The 19,906-nt window shown below is 38.7% G+C and overlaps 1 protein-coding gene across 3 annotated transcripts in view; it reads right to left on the minus strand.

Moving 5' to 3' along the window:
* The window catches only part of LOC140323309 (uncharacterized), a 74,324-nt gene that overhangs the window by 32,108 nt on the left and 22,310 nt on the right, over positions 1 to 19,906 (minus strand). For all 3 annotated transcript variants that reach the window (XM_072400267.1, XM_072400265.1, XM_072400264.1), the window contains exon 3: positions 13,283 to 13,335. In XM_072400267.1, coding sequence (XP_072256368.1) covers positions 13,283 to 13,335 — 53 coding nt within the window. The remainder of the gene's footprint in view (positions 1 to 13,282; positions 13,336 to 19,906) is intronic.

Raw genomic sequence — 19,906 nt, forward strand, 5'->3', positions numbered from 1 at the left:
GAATCATCTGCCTTAGACTACATACACAAGGCAAATGATTCTCATCCATTTATCGGCTCAGGACAGATATCGGATGAAAATCTGACGTTTGTGCATTGCTTGTTGTTCGTCATCCTGATGACTGTCCTGGCGGATCCACGCATGATGAAGGATCATAATGAAAGTGAAGGGTAGAGAGCACAGCAGGGTGCCGCTCCGTCGCCTCCCCCCCTCTCCATTGAGCAGAACGGTGCTGTATGTACAGTGCTCGTTCATGCATCCTTAGGTCTTTTGTCATTGGAAAGGATCATAAAAGATCCAACAATACTGTTACACAATTTAACCAATACATTTAATTATGTATTACGAAGCTGCAATAATATGTCTTTTACTTGTTAACAAAGCTTGAAGTTGTAGCAATTACATTGTGAAAGTAGAATTCGGAGAACCTGTGCAAACATGAGAACCCCTTCTACTTTCAAAAGCCAACTGTTGTAACCATTGAACATGAAACTGTCAAGTTTCTGCTAAAACGTTCAGGCCCTGGTGAGATTTTCTTTCAAGCAAGCTTCACGTCTCCTGCAAATATAAGCTCTGCGGGAGCTAAAATCATATATTTCGGATTCCTAGCTCATTGCTTGTATTAATTAGCATTTACTGCATGTGAAACAATCAAAGCACGTCCCCAGTGTTTGTGTTGGAATCGGTTATTTTTTAAGGTCACTGATTTTTGCAAAGGGAGGAAATTGGGTCTCTGGGGCCTGCAGAAGCCGTAGAGAAAGTTGCTTGTTTTTTTGAAAAGATAAAGCCTGTCCGGTTAGAATGTAAATACGAGCATATATATATTTTAGTAATGGCGCCCACTTGTAGCAGAGGTTATCGGCTGATCTTTAAAGGAAAAAATAAGGACAAACAGGCTATTTATATGAGTTACGGAAGAGTGTGTTTATGTATCTCCCAGTTCTGCCATCGAAGCATAAAGTATGCAAATTCTCTTTGTCCTCAAACAACCCTTGGTGTGGCTGTAAGAGGTACTGCACTCCCAGCAGTGTCAGTTAATAAGTAACTGCACAGTGCTCCAGGCTCCAACAGAGAACTGAGAATATCTCCCCATACATGACTCCTTCTCACAGCCTGTCTCTGGGGCTGCAGTGACAAATATTCTTTATCTGTGGGCAATGGAGGTTGCTTTTTTTTTACAATAAATCAAATGGAAAATTATCAAGTCAAAAGGATTTGTAAAATATTGTGGGTATGATTGACAAGGTGCCACAAGAATATGTTTGCAACTCTCCAAATAAAGGCACATTTAACATTGAAACCTTGTAATTATTTAGGTAGAACTGAACCCAGTAAGTGAGTATTTGCTAGTTTATAGGGAACATCTAGATGTGTTAATTGTTGCTAAGTAGTACCCTGAAAATGTATATTTTGTCTTGAGTTCCTTGTGAAAACTCCTGTTGGTGCCAAGGCACTCATAGCTGTAGATCTGCAGTGTTAGATATAAGGCAGTGCTGCCTCCGCCTCAGTAGATTTGGAGTGAGATTTGGCCATATAATTACTGTGCAGCTCATTGTTCTCCTATCTGGTTGCTCTAACATGAGGAAGCAAAACCCTGCTTCTACTAAGATGTCCGCTTCCACAGAAAGACACAACTGAACAAGGCATTGTCTGTAATGGGGAAAACATCAGCTGCAGGGAGACCACGGGCTATATAGACTGTTATCCTCTACCTGTCATTTTCTAGGCACAGCTTAGAGTGTATATCCAGCCAAAAGTTTATAAAGGCTTGGATAGGGCAAATAATGTTTGGAGGTCCTTGCGTTCTTCCTGCTAAAAACCCAGGACTAGATACATTTCCACTCTATCTGTATCCTGGTGAAAATGGGTTTTACCAAATACAAAGCAAGAAAAACACACAACAGGCTTTTTTTTTTATCTATCTTTGTCCTCTTCTATTCCTCTTCTGATGGCAATATTGTACCAGGAAGTGAGGGTAATCTCCAAATGTGGACACAGATGGCAAAGAAGCTTGATTCCAGCCTGCGTTTACCCTACCTATATGAGGCGGGGTGAGAGGGGGTTAGATGTTGACCAGAGCTTTAGAAAAAATGTATTTTTGCTAAAAAATGAATTTTACTTCTCATATTGTAATTAGTGGAAACACAAATCACATATTATCACAGTTCTTTTCTGTACACCAGCTAGTCTAAAAAATAAAAGCTAGCAGTAATGTATTCTGGCCCTCTAACCAGGCAACCAAGGCCAGATTCACCATTAGGCACACTGTGCCTATAGGCAAAGAGATGGCTTTTACCTTTACACTTATGAACCAAGTGTTTTTCCCAATCGTCACTTATCTCATATTTTTTATTTGCTACAGTATTATAAACTAGAATTGGACCTGTACATTTATAAAATGCTTTGCTTCAGATTATCCTAGCAGAGTTGTGTTGTTCAGGCTCCAGTGATAGAAATCCAGCTGTGTGTACAACACAGGAGCAATCCGCACCTCATCAGGTGACATAGGTCTATTGATATCTTCAGCAAATACAAATATTTGGGGATTGTTAGACTGTAAGCTCTTCGGGGCAGGGTCCTCTCCTCCTCCTGTGTCACTTCCTGTATCTGTTTGTCATTTGTAACCCCTATTTATTGTACAGCGCTGCGTAATATGTTGGCACTATAATAAAATAATATTAATTCCCTTTCACAGCACTGTCTATTTTAACTTGCATCCCTGACCTATGCGCATTCCATGGTGGTGTTTTGTACTGAAGGGGTTAATTCTGTTGCTCAGTTGCAAATTCTATTCTCGTCCTGTGTTTGTATGGAAAACATTTTCCGTGTCGCAATAAAGAGATAAGCAAACAGCCAAGCCCTAAGCGGAATGTTACTAAGGAAGCATAGTCTATAATGCTCAGGTTATGTAAGGATATGTTTACACTTTGCTCTGTGACAATAATGACCCCTTCACTGCATAAACAGCTCACAAACATCTGCATCAAGGTGCAGGTAAAGTCAAATACGTTAATGGCCTATTCTTGTGTGCACAAACTCATTGTCCAGGATACAGCTCATTTCCTTTAGAACACCCTGGTATGAGCCGCTTTGGTATGACCGCTAAAGTAGTCCCACAGTGTCCATCAAAAAGTGTTATATGAATATGTAATCCCAGCACCAGGGATATGCTAGAGGAACCCAACTTCAATAGGATGAATGGCGGCTTACAGTATAACCTATTTAATCAGAATTGTTTTATATACAGTACATTTTAGGGATATATAAAATGTTTACTTGAAGATCATATTTGTACCAGCTTTTGCAATCAAAGTAGAAAAAACGCTTCTGCAATCAAAGTAGTCACTTTTTCTTTTATCTGCAGATTTCATTAAAATAATACCTAGCAATGCAACCATAAGAATCCTTGTGCAGGACACCCCATTATTGGGTCGACAACACTAAGTCCTTGCTGTTTGCTTGCTCTCTACTGTCACCCTGTCACAGGATCTTTCTTTGAAGACTGCAAGCAGTCATGCACATACATTGCACAGGTGTGCTCCATTGTTGTCACTGGAGTTGGCATTTCCTAATATACTAATAATCAAATGAATTGCAAAACCTATATCGGTATTGCATAAAACCTTGTACTCTCAGAGCTAATATTATTTAATACTATTATTATTATTATTATTATTAAGAAAAATAAACAGGATTCATCATCTTATCCAAAGAAGTTGGGGGGCTAGGAATGCTGGAATGGCTGACAAGTGGTTCTCCATGCACACTACTCCTTCCACTTTGCTAAGATCATATGTTTGAATGTCTAGGCAAACGAGTGTAAGAGCGCTATGCCAATCCGTCATTCCCTGACCATGAACAGGCACATGAAGCAACTTTTTAGGCTCAAGTCTCTGGGTAGAGGTGAATGAAAGATCCTGAGGGCACCTCGGGTACTGGCTCATAAGGGGGTAAGCCATAGCAATGTCCTAACCTGTCCACTGAGTTGATACCTGATGGTGTCTGCTGAGAGGTAATGGACATTGAAATGCCCCTGTAATGCCCTTCTTTGTCCCTATTCCAGGTAATAATATACACATTACAGGATGCTTACATGCACTTACATTTAAAACACATTAAAGTTTATGTCCACCCAAATCTCTCACTCTTTTTTAGGAGTAGAAAGGGTTAAACACCTTTGCTGCTAAGGCTTTTTACCTTTACTTTCTGTTCAGAATACACACTCAGGACATTTCAGCAGGAGATTCCATGTCTAGATAGTTGTCACAAACATTTGTACCCATTAAAGGATTTCCCTTCTATTCCTGTTCTGGTGACAACTGTAAAATTTTGGATTTCCAAGTATCACATGGACAAATACAGAGGGTGTTTTTCCCCAGCAAGGATACAGACAGCAATAAAACATAGAAAATATCTATTTGAAAGTTAACTAAACTATCAAAAATAGAATTTGCATACATTTTTAATTAGTACCAACATTTCAAATAAACAACAGTGTGGTCCTATTTATGTTGTTGTACAGCAGCGCTGGAGTTTTTTTCCAGAGAAACAATAGACACAACCTTGGTGTAAGCTAAACTGTCATGATATATTATCATATAATTCTATGACCTCCCATAGAACTTTCATAGCACCATGGGTTCCCATAGAACTCCCATAGAACTTCTGTAGCACCATGGGTTCCCATAGAACTTCTGTAGCCCCATGAGTTCCCATAGAACTTCTGTAGCACCATGGGCTCCCATAGAACTTCTGTAGCACCATGGGCTCCCATAGAACTTCTGTAGCACCATGGGCTCCCATAGAACTTCTGTAGCACCATGACCTCCCATAGAACTTCTGTAGCACCATGACCTCCCATAGAACTTCTGTAGCACCATGACCTCCCATAGAACTTTTGTAGCACCATGGGCTCCCATAGAACCTCCATAGCACTATGGGCTCCCATAGAACTATGGCCTCCAATTTATTAAAGTCTGAAAATACATGTAGTCTGCCTAATGAAGTTTCCTGTGATGATGTGACAACAATACTACACTGCTACTGAATTCAGAGCAGAGTTGCCACTTTCATGTAGGTTGTGGCTATTATCTCTGTAGTGGGATGAGAGCAGTGTGACCATTGTTGTCACTGTAGATTTTGTAGCTTGTTAATCAGCACCTGGCTGAACCCAGTCAACGTGACCACACTGACTGTGCTGATGAAACCCTTCCACTCTTATTTGCAGTGTCTGGGAGGGGGAGCGTGTGAGACACAAATGAAGAAGGATTTGGCTCTGTCAGGGAAGGTAAAGGAAGCCTAATTTATAAGACTTGTGCATAGTAACTGGGTTTGGCCATTAGAAGTACTTTACTAAAGCAGTCAATTATTATAAAAATAATATTATAAAACAGCTAAATTATTAACAGGTACATGCACAACAAATGGTATAAATTACCTTTATCCCTAGCATATGTCTGGCATGAACCTATACTTGCTATATGTGCTCTGTAAGCCAAGCAGGAGCTGTGAAGGGGTTAAAGCTCCCTGCAAATAAACATAGAGCAGTGTGTTGAAGCATGGAAAGCCTTTTATAATTTCTCAGCCATCTCTAACAAAGCCTCTTGTATCCCATAAGGTGTGATGAATGTCTTGCATAATACAGAACCTCTCCCCCTGCTAATTAGAATGGCAGGCACTTAGCAAATACATTGTTTACACCCATTAAAAGTACAAATGTACTCCAAGGGGCCTAGATAATCTTAAATCAATCCAATCCTCTTTAAATGCTCAGCCTTTCATTCCTTGGAACACGTCATATGGCTTTTCATAATAGAGACACCCTGCCATCACCATAGAAAAAAAAGGAAAAAAATAAAGAATTCTGATTGCCAATTACTTAGAATTCATTTTTTTCTGCACCGCCAGGGCACGAAACATAATTAAATATGAAGATATACAGTGTATGTTTGGTTTATTAAAAAAAAAAGTTCATATCTAGCCAAATCTTTTGTTTTTAATTATATGACCCTTTCGTGTAGATTTCTCCTACCTTCCAGCCAGGAAGTGATGGGACTCGTCTTCTTTTAGTAAATTTTGAGAAGGGTTGTGATCTCCTATAGGTTATTCCCACTATCTGTGTCTCTCCATCTAGATGACAACCACTCCCCTAAATTCTTGTGATGGTGTTAAAGAATGTCTTACATACAGGAAGTGAAGTGAAGTTTCCGCTAATAAGGTCAATGGCAGAAGATAAAACCTGACAGGAGCATCTACTCTTCTGAAGTCCAGAACAACAAAAATAAAAAGTTTTCCCTCGAATCAGGAAATTTTAAGTTCACATTCACATTATCCCACTTTTTTCAATTTATTTTATATATTTTTTTATATATTATTTTTTTTTTATAAAGGGGCACTAAGGGTGATTAACATTGTCAGTTCTGTATATACTCTATTGCTTTTTAATGAGACAGCTCTTGTTTGGTGAGATAAAAGAATCATCAAAGCCCAACAATCTGCAATAGGAAACAGAAAATTCATATGTAATTAGGAAAATTCTCTGCCTCGAATACACAAAGTACAGGTACTTGGTATCAGCCTATTACAGCCTAATACAGTAGTCCCATTTGTAAAATAAAAACTAAGATACACGAATGCCTAACTTTCCCCAACTGCACAAATAGCCAGCAGCCAATCACAACCTAATCCTGGTTGTGACTGGCTGCTGGCTATTCGTGTAGTCAATCGGAATGCCCCAATCATTATATCCGAAAGGGGCATTTCAATTGGCCAGACTTGTTCCTCCTTTGATTCTCAGCATCCCCACACTGTGCTTTCCAAAACAACACCACAGGTTTGTGGAAAACGCAATATACTGGGACCGCTTTGAACGATATAAAGGGGGCTACTGTATTAATCATGCTGATAAGAGAATAGTAGAGTGGCACTGATGAGTACACACAGCCTGCTGCTTCTATTGTTACTGTCCAGTCACAGGCTGGGGGGGGGGGACAAGACCTATAAATTTTACCTGACTGCAACAATTACAAAACATGTTTCCTGCCCTCACAAAGCTCTGTACATAACACAACTGGATGAACAGACATTGACACCTTTCAAGGGTAAAATAGATGCCATGTATGTATTGTTAGCTGTTTTCCTGGAGTTTAGCTTTAGCTGATCTTTCACATATATAACTAAACAACATTTAAAATCTGCAGGCCCCCTTTTTTGTACATGGTTATGAAAGTTTAGTCAGGTGTTATGGTTTTTTAGAGAATCTTGTATTAATTTTTTTTTACCTAATGAAACCATTGTAAATCCCTGTCATAAATTATTATTGTCCTTGGTAGCAGTGACTGAACTCCTTAACTAGCGTTTCAGAGGAAATACAGTACTCATGTATTTTGTGATTCCAGATGGGGAGCGGTGGTGTATATGTGTATATTTATATAGACCCGTTCCACTCGCACTCCTAGGAAAGTGGAGTGTTAAGAAGGCCATAAAACACTCCTTTCACCAAGGTAAGAGGTTCTGTTTTAATAGTAATTTTCTACCGGATGTGAATTAATACAACAGCAAAAGAACGCAAGAAGTGTTACAGCTTAAGAAAAAGTTTTAAATCAATTTTCAATTTCCGATCCTCTTGTGCCAAACGTTTACTCTTGTCATAAAAATTCCCTTCGAGTTGCAATCTCTGTCAGCCCCCAAGGACCTAATCTCCCACATCCATAATCAAACTTCTCCTTTCAAGCATTTTTCTTTTATTCAAACATAAACTCAACATAAAATAAAAACAAAAACAAATAAATTTTCAAAGTCAAATAAGAAAAGTACTAAAAAAGTGGACCTGTAATCAAATTCCCACTTTAAATAAATCTGTAAGGCTAGCACCACCAAATTGCTTTAATATTTATTTTTAATAAATGCCCAGCAAGCAAATAAATATAAAACAAAAAACGTTGATCTCCTTCATGTGATGTAAAGCCTAGGCATTCCAGGTCACATAGTCTCTGGTTACCAATAACTATGTGGTTTTTTACATCATAAGACTGCAAAAGGTCAGTTGTTTTTAATCAGACAGAACCGGTCTGGTCGATATGCAGTGAGATAAAAGCATAAACGTACAAGAATGTCCCTGTGTACATTATAAACTACAGAACAGGATAAGGTTTTGAGAACAGTTGCAGATTATATTTTTTACTTTCAGAGATTAAAATATGATCTGAGGTAATACTCCACCTATTATGGACAGGTCAGGTTTAGTTTATCTCTTTCAAATTTAAAAAACTGTGGTTTTAGATACACAGGCCCTAGAACTCTAGGGTCTAGTACCATCACCTCTTTTTCGTTGCGTGTTGGTTTGCAATGTAGGCTTCTAATATTTAAAGTGGAAAGAAAGTCAACATTTGTCCTTTTGTTTCTAAAGATTTGCCACACTATTATTATTGCTGTAAACAGAATCATTTAACAGACCCCTGGATAGGTTAAATCACAGTTTTCTTATTTATGGCTGAGCTGGCTGGCAGGATGTGTGCCAGACTCAGATCCTTGCTGTGAGGAAATTACAGTAAAATATGTTTTATTTTTTACATGTACAGCTCTTTCTCTCTGAACAGGATATGACCTAACCATGCCATATGACTGCTTCCAACACCACTGTACTATAAAGTAGGGAATATTGTGTTTTTTTGTCCCAGATAACTAAATAGGCAATATATTTGGAGACAGGTTTTTATTGTATGTTATGTTAGATCATACTTTCACTTTAACCCTATTTATGGAAATTAGAAATGTGTTGCTTTTTTACAGTGAACAAAAATTTTTGTATTTGCTTCATTTATGTTTATAAGGCAGAACCGCAGAGACTTGCCGGGAGCATTGTCACCTTTTAACAGAGCAAAGACGCTGGGAAAAGATTATGTGCACAGGTTTTAAGGGGGTTCCTGAATGGTATGGTGGGGGGTCCAAATATTGATAGGAGGCAAACAGGATCAAGGAAGTCCTGAGCTGAACTTTTAGTAAGTAACCTTTGTAATATTTACCAAAAAACAGCATTTATATAAACATTCATTTAGGAGCTTTCGTATGGGGGGTTTAGTCATACTTTGAATTATTAACCATCATTATCCATACTAATTATGAAAACAGGAACCATGGTTCAGCTGCCTGGCTCTAAAATGTTATTTTCCTATTTATTCCCTGAAAAAAAAAATCATAAGCAGATTGAGCATCAATGAAGACGCTTTTCAGCAACAGCTGGGAGGCCCACAGCCGCCCGTCCCTCCTCTAAAAGGTCTTTGTGCCAGAGACGGCTTTGAGCTGGTGCCAAGCAATATGTGATTGTGGCACTGTGGCAGTGGCAGGTTATGACCATCAACAAGGGCAATATCTGACATGGGTTTTGCTCTTGCTGTAACAGGGTTTTGCTACGACAATCTGTGTTTTCCTTTCCCGGCGGACTCGGCTATCATTGTACGCAAAGCCTTTGAAGTAACAGAAATCCTATTGAAGGCTCCCAGGCTGTTCAACGTGAAATTAATTCATCTCTTCGCACCTCGGAGCTGGTTAGTATAAGCAGTTCTGATGTTGGGCTCCATTTTGCTATCTGAAACATAAGCCTTAAGCAAAGTTCTAGTTTGCACTAATTTGTATGTGTTGTTAAGGTAAAACAAAACAGAATTACTTTAACCAAAACTTTTTTCAAGATAAGAGTTCTATTTACAAAGCAGTAAAGCTGACATTCTCCAAACTTTCTCTGGTGGAGAATGAAACACTGCCATTGAAAACACATGAACCTTGAAGATTCTCCCCATAGAATGCTTGGGGAATATCAGATTCACTGCTTTATAGACAGACCTCAAAGGTTACATACACATGTCAGATGATTCTCGTCTGCTAATCGCCTGGTGGATCCACGAATGACGAACGATCATAATACAAGTGAAGGAAAGAGAGCGCTGTGGGGTGCCGCTCTGTCGTTCCTCTGACTCCTGTAGAGCAGAACGGCGCTGTACGTATATATGTGTATGCAGCCTAGTTTTTTGGAAAAGTAAACATTTTTTTACCTTTTTACATGTTTTCTGCAACAATTTGATTACAAAGACACAATCATGCTGGAAGAAAAAACTGTTGTCACAATTTTGGAAGTGCCCAATCCCTAAAATGTGTTTGTATTCTTTAGCATTAATGGTATCTATTACTGATAACGTCTAAACTCAGCGATTTGGAAGGGTGTCCTTAAATTTCCAGCCTTATAATGTATTTAAAATATGTCACTATTATTAGATACAGAAGTGTTGGAACATTGAAACAAGTTGCAAAAACCAGCTGGTTGTACCAATGTAAGAACAATGCACAAAAAAAAAGAAAAGAAACACAGAAAACTGTTGTATAGCCACTGCATGACATGTGCCCACATACACAATTGCCACAATAGTCTGCGTGATACCTGAACGCTTGGGAATAAAAAAATGTAACTGCTTTAAATACCAGGAAGTTTAATTTGCAAACGTTTGCACAAACACAATTCACATCTACACTAAAATGTTCCATAGTATGAGGGTAGCAGTACGCAGTGTTGTTCTAACTGGTTCACCTCCCCAAATTAGATTTCCAAGAAAGATCAGAGTTAGTGTTAACAACACAAACAGCACACATACAGGCCACACAGTATTGTGACTAAGGTAGTTCTCACACAGTCTAAGCGGGTCTGATAACATGTCAGAAGTTTCCGGACTAAACCTTGCTTTCAGTATTTTTATACAAAAAAACAGCACTTGCTAAAACAATGCTAATAGAAACTGACACATTGACCCTGATTTATTAAAGCTCTCCAAAGACTGGAGAGAATACACTTTCATTAGTGAAGCTGGGTGATTCAGCAAACCCGGAATGGATCTGGTCCAGGATTTAAAACATTTGCTAACAAATAGCTAATGACTTTAAAGAAATCTATTTCAGGTTTTCTGGATCACCCAGATTCACTGATAAAAGAGCAATTGAGGTGTCTATCAGGTCAGCCCTTGCTTTCTACCCAATAGGAAGCCCAATAGCCAACAGAGGGAGCACACATGGAAGGATTACAACATGGCCGCTAATTGCAAGAGGCAGGTGGGAGTCAACATAAAAAAGGAAGTGCAATCACTGGCTTGGTTCTTTAGTTGCTTTACAAATCTGTATATAGTAATGCCAAGAACACTAAAAAGCTAATTTTGGAAAATGCTCATTATGTTGTCTAGCATTCCACTGATTCTAAAATGTTTTGTCACCTTTTTACAAAAAAACGTTTGACATTAAAAGTGATCTCTTGGATTGTAAGCTCTTCAGAACAGGGTTCTCTCCTCCTCCTGTGTCACTGTCTGAATCTGTCTGTCATTTGTAACCCCTATTTAATGTACAGCGCTGTGTAATATGTTGGCGCCATATAAATACTGTTTAATAATAATATTCTGAAATCAGATTCACCATTTGTGCCCCCCAATTCAGACATCTAATATTTTACCCCAGCTTTCCTAAAACAAGATTCCACCTGAAGTTGCTACAAGGTTTTATAAACAGCGAACATTGGTGAACTAATCTCCACACTATCCAGAGGATAATACAACTTTTATTTGCTGCATTTTTTATTTATTTAAAGATTACTAAAGTGTTTTTGTGCAGAGAGAGAAGGTATGAAACATGATTACCCCAGGGTGTCAAATATACTAGGTACGCCATAATATTTATTCCTACATTTAATATGGTCTGAAATTTAGTGATCACATGATTGTCTTTTAAACTGCCGATATAATCATTTTTAGTAGAGGTTCCTTGAAACCTGCAACAAACCTTTTCAGGGTTAATGGTTAAGAAAGGCTGGTTTACACTGATCAAGTGAAATAATGTGATGAATAAATGATGAGTGTATGGCGAGCATAAGACAACACTTTTAAAAAATGTCCAGAAAGTACATGATAGTACCAGGTATGACCACAAGATGGTGACACTCAATCCGATGGGTTTGTCTCTTCCCTATACAAAGGATTCTATAGACTATACTAGTGTGGTATTGACATATGCCATATATATATATATATATATACATACATACCACTGACAAACTAACCTGTCATAAGGAAAACAACTATATTACAAATCTGAACATTATCCTAAAGGGGAAAATAACTGACCAAATAGTGATGTCACATGGACATCTTGTGTTTTAAGGCAATGCTTGCAAAAGATTATATTTTACTATTGACCTCGTGTAAGGCATTTCCTCTCTTAAACGCTTTTTTTTGCTGTATACCAGGAAATAATAATGTGCTTGAACAATGTTACCTGTGTCACAAACAAAAAGTGTTACTCATCATGAACTGGCAGAAGGCAGATTTAAGGGTACACATGGTTTCACGCTCACTCCGGAAATCTGGATAACTGGAGGGTGTTGTGGCAATAATCCAGAAGCTGTGTTCTCCCCAGCCCCTGGTAGCTGGGTGCACTACCCAGAATTTTTCAGTGTCCACCCAGCTGTTTTTGGGTTATTATTATTATTTTTGAAAAGTTGGGTTACACTACTGTGCTGCCATTCACCTACAGCTTCTTCCCACCCAGTTTAAAAAATTTTGGGGAAAATACTGCAGAAGCACAAAGTAGGTTTACAGACCTTTGTATATTGTGAATTGTGAAATTCCTGTATAATTTATGATCGCCAACATGTTGACTGGCCATGACAGTCTGTCTACATATAAAAGTTACTTTCACCCGACTAAGTCTAAAACTTTCTAAATTGCTAACGTACCCAGTATTTATATGGGATTATTAAGGGGTTGATTTACACTAGGCAGACAATGGTGACTTTAATGTAAATCCAAACACTACCTGAATGATACTTAGTTTGCTAAAGCACTGTGAATCACAATTGGCAATTGCTACTTTTTGGGAAATCTCAGTACCGTTGATCCTCCCCAGGCTTTTTCACACACTTTCTGTCTACATGCACTTTGCTCCACCATTGGCTTCACATTATTGTTATGGATCCCTTTCTGACAACAGTGGATCATGCTTGTGTAATGTGTGTCAGCACAGCTGCTTGTAGGTTCCACCATCGGTTTATATAACAGGGTGACGATGTAGGAAAGGTTTTAGTGAGTTACTTTTATCACTCACAGGCTTTTTGTATCTTTCAGAGAACCAGGAACACCCTCAAAGAGACGTGCACTTCTTTTTATTACATACACCGCACTAAAATCCCCATAGCAAAGGGCAATGGTGTAAATGCCTGTGTCTTTCAATCATTTGTCTATTACATGACAGTAAATACCTGAACTTTTCCTTTGCGGTCTCTCCTGTCTGGTTTCTCTTCTCTGGTGGAATCTGCAGAAAGAAGATAGATGGTGGTATATTTAGAAAGCAGGCAGGTTACAGGACAAAGACATGACATGTTTGCAGAGCTAGATGTGTCACAAGAAGAGCTGCACATGTGGTAATATTAAATCCTTTGAGTATTAATGTCTATCATAAATCACTATTTAGTTTAACTATGGTTTCATTTAAACAATTCTATTTAATCCAGGTATACAGATAAAAAGATAAAAATACATACAGTATATGGCAGATGTTTTAAATGCCAAATAATTTGAGTTTCTGTCTATCCAATCTTGAGATGTACACAGCTTTGCCACACGGCACAGACTTCTATTGCAGGAATAAGGAACTGATTTTTCTTTGCTGCCATTTGGTAACATATACAGGTCCAATTCCCCCTTCCAGCCTGTGACTGGACTATGGAGGAGAAGCAGGCTGACAAACTCATACATTGCTCTATTCTCTATCAACATTTCATTGTGCTGAAGCATAGCAGACTGGCTAACTGTGCAGTTTCTCCTTCCCACATCCAGCTCTGCCGTACAGGGGCTGCAAGTGGGTGATAAAAAATGAACTTCAGGTTCTTACATAGCTTGCATTAAAAAAGCCCCAACAAATGTACTTTTATTAATGTACCAGCACTATTTAAAAATACTGAATTTTTGGGGTTATATGATGTTTCTTTTCAAGTTTCCTGGAATTTAGTTATAAAAAGAATGCAAGGTTTAAAAAACAGCAAAACAACAGTAGCTGATTACTGACATCAGCACATACCTGTTACTGCACACCTAATGAACTCAGCAAACATGCATCCAAGTTATGAGCATTCAAATATTTACCAGCAGAAAATTATCTTGAAAACAACCCTACATTAACTTCATTAGCTGAAGGTACTGTGGAGCATTTCATCCTTAACAGCAGAAGAAATAGGGTGAGGTGCTCCGAGCCATTCGCTAAGCAACTTCCTCTGATCCCCCTGCCAAAGTTCTGTGTATGGGTTTGAGATTGGAAGGCTGCTAGGTTTCTGCTAGGTTTCTGCTTGTTTGCATTCTTCATAAATCTTTATTTTTTCATATTTTATCAACATTATCCACCATACATTCTTTCTGTGCATTATTACATAAGGTTTATTACAGGAGTAATAAAAAAATCTGGCCATAAACCTAAAAGCAGGCCTATAATGACCCAAGTCAGATTCAAACATAGGTACCTTAAAACATGCCCAAAAAACAAATCTATGCATTATTGTGAGTGGAAGGTCAATCACAGTGGGCTATGAGGGCAGTCAGCAGTAATGTACAACCATGTAGCGCTGTGTAATATGTTGGCGCTATAAAAAATCCTGTTTAATAATAATAATAAAAATAATGTAGGATCTAAGCAACAACAGCAGCAATGACAGCTCAGCAATTACTTTCCTGGAAGATAGTTATGGCTGTAGCTAAAAAATTGCAAAGGCGTGTATTAGGTTATGATGTACTTGAACTTGTCCAACTAAATTTGTATAAAATTGTCTTGCAATATAAGTAAAACCAAAGGCAAAGAGGCTGCAGCTTACCAGTCTTTACATATAGAGGCTACATTAGTTTCCTTTTATGATTCTAAAGTTCATTTTTCTGTAAGTCCAAAAATGATATATGCCAGTCTTGATATGAGGAAAAAGGGAGGTGTTTGTAGTCCAAGAAGCAATGCTCCAAAGACACAAAAATGAGGAAACATTTTCACTCCAGCACAAGAAGTGTAAACTTGGCCAATTAAACAGTTTAAAAGGAAAACAAATGCAGCAATGGCATCTAATGACTGGTAAGCTGCAATATATTACATTTTTTGTTTCTGGGTCTAGATACACTTTAAATCATGGCCCCATGAACTAATGTTCACACTATATCTTTTCTTTCATTTGCCATACATTCTATAGAAAGTAACAGCAACAAAAATGTCAAAAAGATGACAAAATTTGACAAAGCGACATGCCAGAATTCAGCAGCTGCTTTTTACATACCCCCCACGTCTGTGCAAACTGATTTTAGAATTTCACATAGCTTAAATATTTATCAGGCTCCCATGGTTATATAATATTCCACATTTGTGCGCTTTCTGCGGTGCTGCAATGTAAACATTTGCTACGTGCATTATTATGTTAATGAGCATATGTTCATCAGAAAGGCCCTTCCCCCAGTTCGCCTCCCCGTCCTCAAAACGGAGTCATGGAAAAATAAAAGCCTTTCAGTGCAATTAAGATAAGAATAATACTTTTTGTTGTTTGTACACAGATCCTCTTTTAAAGCCCTCCACATGCTCAGCTTCATGGTCTTGTCAGTTGAATGGCATCAGCAGCAGCCTAGGATCAGCTGTCTGTGAGCCAGGACTCTGTTAATCATACACAGAACTTAACCTCAAAGCATAAGACCAGAGCTGTCCTCGGGTAAACCCAGCCCGTGATCTTTGTAATGTACTGCGACCGTGTCCTTATGGCGGCTACCACTCAATGAAAGCATTGTCTGATGGAGAAATGCATGAAATGCGCCCATTCTCCTACACTTCATCAAAAGGCTATTCTGTGTCCTACTGCCCATTCTCCTCCTTCATAGGTATAAACATGTGCATGTGAGGCGATATAGAAATACCCCCTTATGGAAACATGATGACTGGGGTTTGGGTCCCGATTGCCAAAATATTTTATTTAGGGTTAGGATACGTCAACAGTTTTAATATCTTCCTACTGAGAGATTTAAAGTTGAACTTTAGGCACAGACACTCCTATTTAAATATATTCTTCACTACCCACAGAAAATAAAAATGCACTTTGACTTTAAAAACCCAGATATTACCTTGTAAAGGCAGCTGTGATATCACCAATGGGTTGTGCATTGCCTGTGCAGGGAGCAGAGCTGTGGGGGGCACACAGCAGGCCCATGCACTACAGGCTGCCTGCAGAAAACTACAGGAGGGGGTGGATACAAAACCAGGAGAGAAAGTGACTGGTGTTTAATACAGGAAGATACTACTAGGATTTATAAAGCGCAGACATATTACGCAGCGCTTTACAAAGTCTATATTCATGTCACGAGCTGTCCCTCAAAGGGGCTCACAATCACAAGGTCAATTTTAGGGGGAAGCCAGATATCCTAACTGCAATTTTTTAGAATGTGGGAGGAAACCAATGCAAGTACGGGAAAACATACAAATTCCATGCAGATAGTCCTGGCCAAGAGTCGAACCTGGGACCTAGATCTGCAAATGGCAAAAGTGCTAATTCTGCTGCTCACACTACAGGTTTCCTCGGATTTAGGTGTTATTTGACATCTGCTCAGACCACCTTCCTTGATATAACACATATAATAATTCCATAACTCCCCCCTTTTTCCGTCAGCGCTCTACATTATGTGGACAGTGCAGGAAAGCCACCCACAATGTAGGAAAGCCCCACACTCTAAGAGTGTTTTTTATTTTATTCCAGGAGCAAGCTTTAATTTTCAGTTCTGGCTGGTGTGATTGTAGGGTTAAATCAGTCATACTACACATGACAATGACAAACCACAAAATGAAGAACTATTGGGAGTCACATGCATCAGCTTCACCATTGGCTGGACATCATTACCGTAGACCGGTTTCCTGACGGTGACTACGGCAGACCATGCCTGCACAATGTGTGTCACATTTGTAGTCCCCACCAGTCGAGCATGTGACAGTGTGTTAATACACAACCACAACTGGGAGACAGTTGTGAGCTTATAACCAGGACCTTCACTGCAGGATCACCAGGTATTATTTTAAATAAAAAGCTGCAGATTGGAGAAATGTTAAACCAACATTTGTAAAGACATGAACATGTTAAAGCTTATAAGAGATTTTAGTGATTGACGTTATATCTGCTTTGAATCGCAGTTCAATTTTGAAATTGGTTACACCCAGATAAAGATGAAAGAGATTTATGAAATGTCATTTAGGGACAGCTTTTAAAACTGCTAGTTTCTGTCTCACTTCACCATAAGTTATAAAAAGTACACACTGTGGTTAGGTTTCATGCTCTAGTCAGCCACAGATAGCAGTGTCCTAAATACTGGTTATTAGTCAAGACCATTGATGTCACTACAGAATATCATCATTATAGGGCTTGTATGGATGGGTTCAGATGGGGTCACATGACTATTCAGTATAAGTGAGAAAGGCTATTCTAAACTGCGTAGCTTATAGAGCAGTTCAGAGTTATCGTCATAAACAGGAATGAACAAAACTGAGAGCTTTTATTTCTCTGCAACTCTAAAATTTAGAATAGGTAGAGGAAGCCTTTTGCTTTCATATTTCACAGCCTCCAGGGAGCAGAACAGTGAGTGGATCTGCAGTCACATCACCAAATCTCACCAAAAGGGTTAGCAATTCTAGGTACATCCTTTTATTTTGTTGGTAAAACATGGAAGGGTTACATGGAAGCTTTTTTTTATTGGTGACTGAGCCCCTTTAGAAATACCCCTACTATTTCCTGTTACTACAGGAAATGATCAGTAATATTTCTAACATAGACGGGGACAAAAACACATTTTAGTAAGGTGGGGAATTTTCGAGGATTTCTATCCCAGATCTTAACCCCCCCTAAACCTCCCGCCCCCTGTAACTGCCACTCTATTTAAACCCTAAAAACACATTTTTGCAAGGATTGACCTTAAATGTAGTAAAAGGCTAAACCATGACTCTAACTAGCACGTATAGTTAGTTAGGTTGAAAAAAGACATAAGTCCATCAAGTTCAACTACTAAAGAAATAAACATATTCCAGATATAAAACCCTAAGGACATAGGTGATCCAGAGGAAGGCAAAAAAAACCCTGGTACAATTTGTTCCAACAGGGGAAAAAAATACTTCCTGATTCCATGAGGCAATCGGATGTTCCCTGGATCAACAATCTCTGTTATCTTTACTTTAAAGCCTTAATACCCAGTTATATTCTGTGCTTCTAGAAAAACATCCAGCTTTTTCTTAAAGCAATCTATAGTAGTTGCTGAAACTACTTCCTGAGGGAGCCGATTCCACATCTTCACAGTCCTTACAGTGAAGAATCCCTTCCTTATCCAGAGCTTAAACTTCTTTTCCTCCAGACGCAAAGAGTGCCCTCTTGTTCTTTGTAACGATCTTAAAGTGAATAATGGGGAAGGGAGTTCTCTATATGGACCATTTATATATTTATACAGGGTGATCATATCCCCCCTTAAATGTCTCTTCTCAAGGGAGAAAAGATTCAGTTCAGCTAATCTCTCCTCATAGCGGAGCTCCTCCATTCTTTTTATTAGTTCAGTTGCCCTTCTCTGCACTCTCTGCAGTTCCACAATGTCCTTTTCGTGAACTGGTGCCCATAACTGGTCTGGCCAATGCTTTGTACTGGACATAATATCATTAAAAATCATTTAAATGTATAATAGTTCTGTACCTAGTTAAACAATAATACTTGTTACATATTATTAGTTCTAGGCAAATTCTCTGGGATCTTCATATGGCTCCTAAGTTGGTACATGATTCTGGTGAGATAAAATTGTATTTTCCCTTTCAGTTTACACTACAAAGGTCATACCTTTGCATTTAGATGTTATACAATTCACATTTGTTCTCTGAGTTTCTGCTGATAGCATGATAAATAGAATTCAGACGAATTAGAATTTTGAGGTGAATGATCCACTTTTTGATGTGAATACATCCGTCTGAGTACTTTAACAAGGAGATGGATGACTACATTGCTTGTTGTTGAGGTACACAGAGAACAGCAGTGACATTGACTAGTGATTGTGTGGGGTGGATTTGAAGGAACATTTTCTGCTGTGTAGGTTAATACAGAAAAGCACAGTCAACTTGAACCTAAATCAGCAAACACAGAACCTGAAACAAATCAAACATGGGTATGTTCATACAACACTAATTTTAATCCCTTTTTTGGCCAGAGGAAAAACGATAAAACTTAAAAGTTCTGAATGAATTCAGCAATTTTAGTGCATCTTGAATGGTACCCATTCCACCTACTAGTTAAAAAATATTTTTTGTTTTAAAAACATACCATTTCAACCTAATCTTCTTGCATCTCATTTCTTGTGGGGACCAGTGACATCCCTGAGTTTCTCCATGGGATTCTAGGAAAGCATGAACACATTCCAGCATTGTACCGGACGCAATTGTTGGCAGTTTGGATCCTGGAAGGAAACACAGTGATGTCACCTTTGCACTTATGAGTCCTTTTGGGGTGATTTTTTTCATTTCCTGTCTTGTGCACATAACAGGAAATAGCTCCAAAGTGAGAGAAATTCCTGACTTAGACGTTCATCACCGGAACAAGTTTCCTATTGAAAGATTTGACCCCAACGTCTCAACTCAAAGTTATTGATTCTCCTTTACTTTCAGTGTATGTGACAACATTGACTAGGACTGTCCATTTCAGGGCTGGAACCAGGGCCAGCAATCGGAAGGTGAGTATTTGCAAGTTTTCTGTGCAGTAGAGCACAGGGAATGGGATATGGTTAGACTTTTGTGCCAATAACGCCTATTCAGGCGCTCAAAGACCTAATGCAAAGTGCATTTACATGATTGTAAGCTCTTC

Source organism: Pyxicephalus adspersus, chromosome 2 (assembly GCF_032062135.1).
Source record: "Pyxicephalus adspersus chromosome 2, UCB_Pads_2.0, whole genome shotgun sequence".
In the NCBI taxonomy this organism is placed as follows: domain Eukaryota; kingdom Metazoa; phylum Chordata; class Amphibia; order Anura; family Pyxicephalidae; genus Pyxicephalus; species Pyxicephalus adspersus.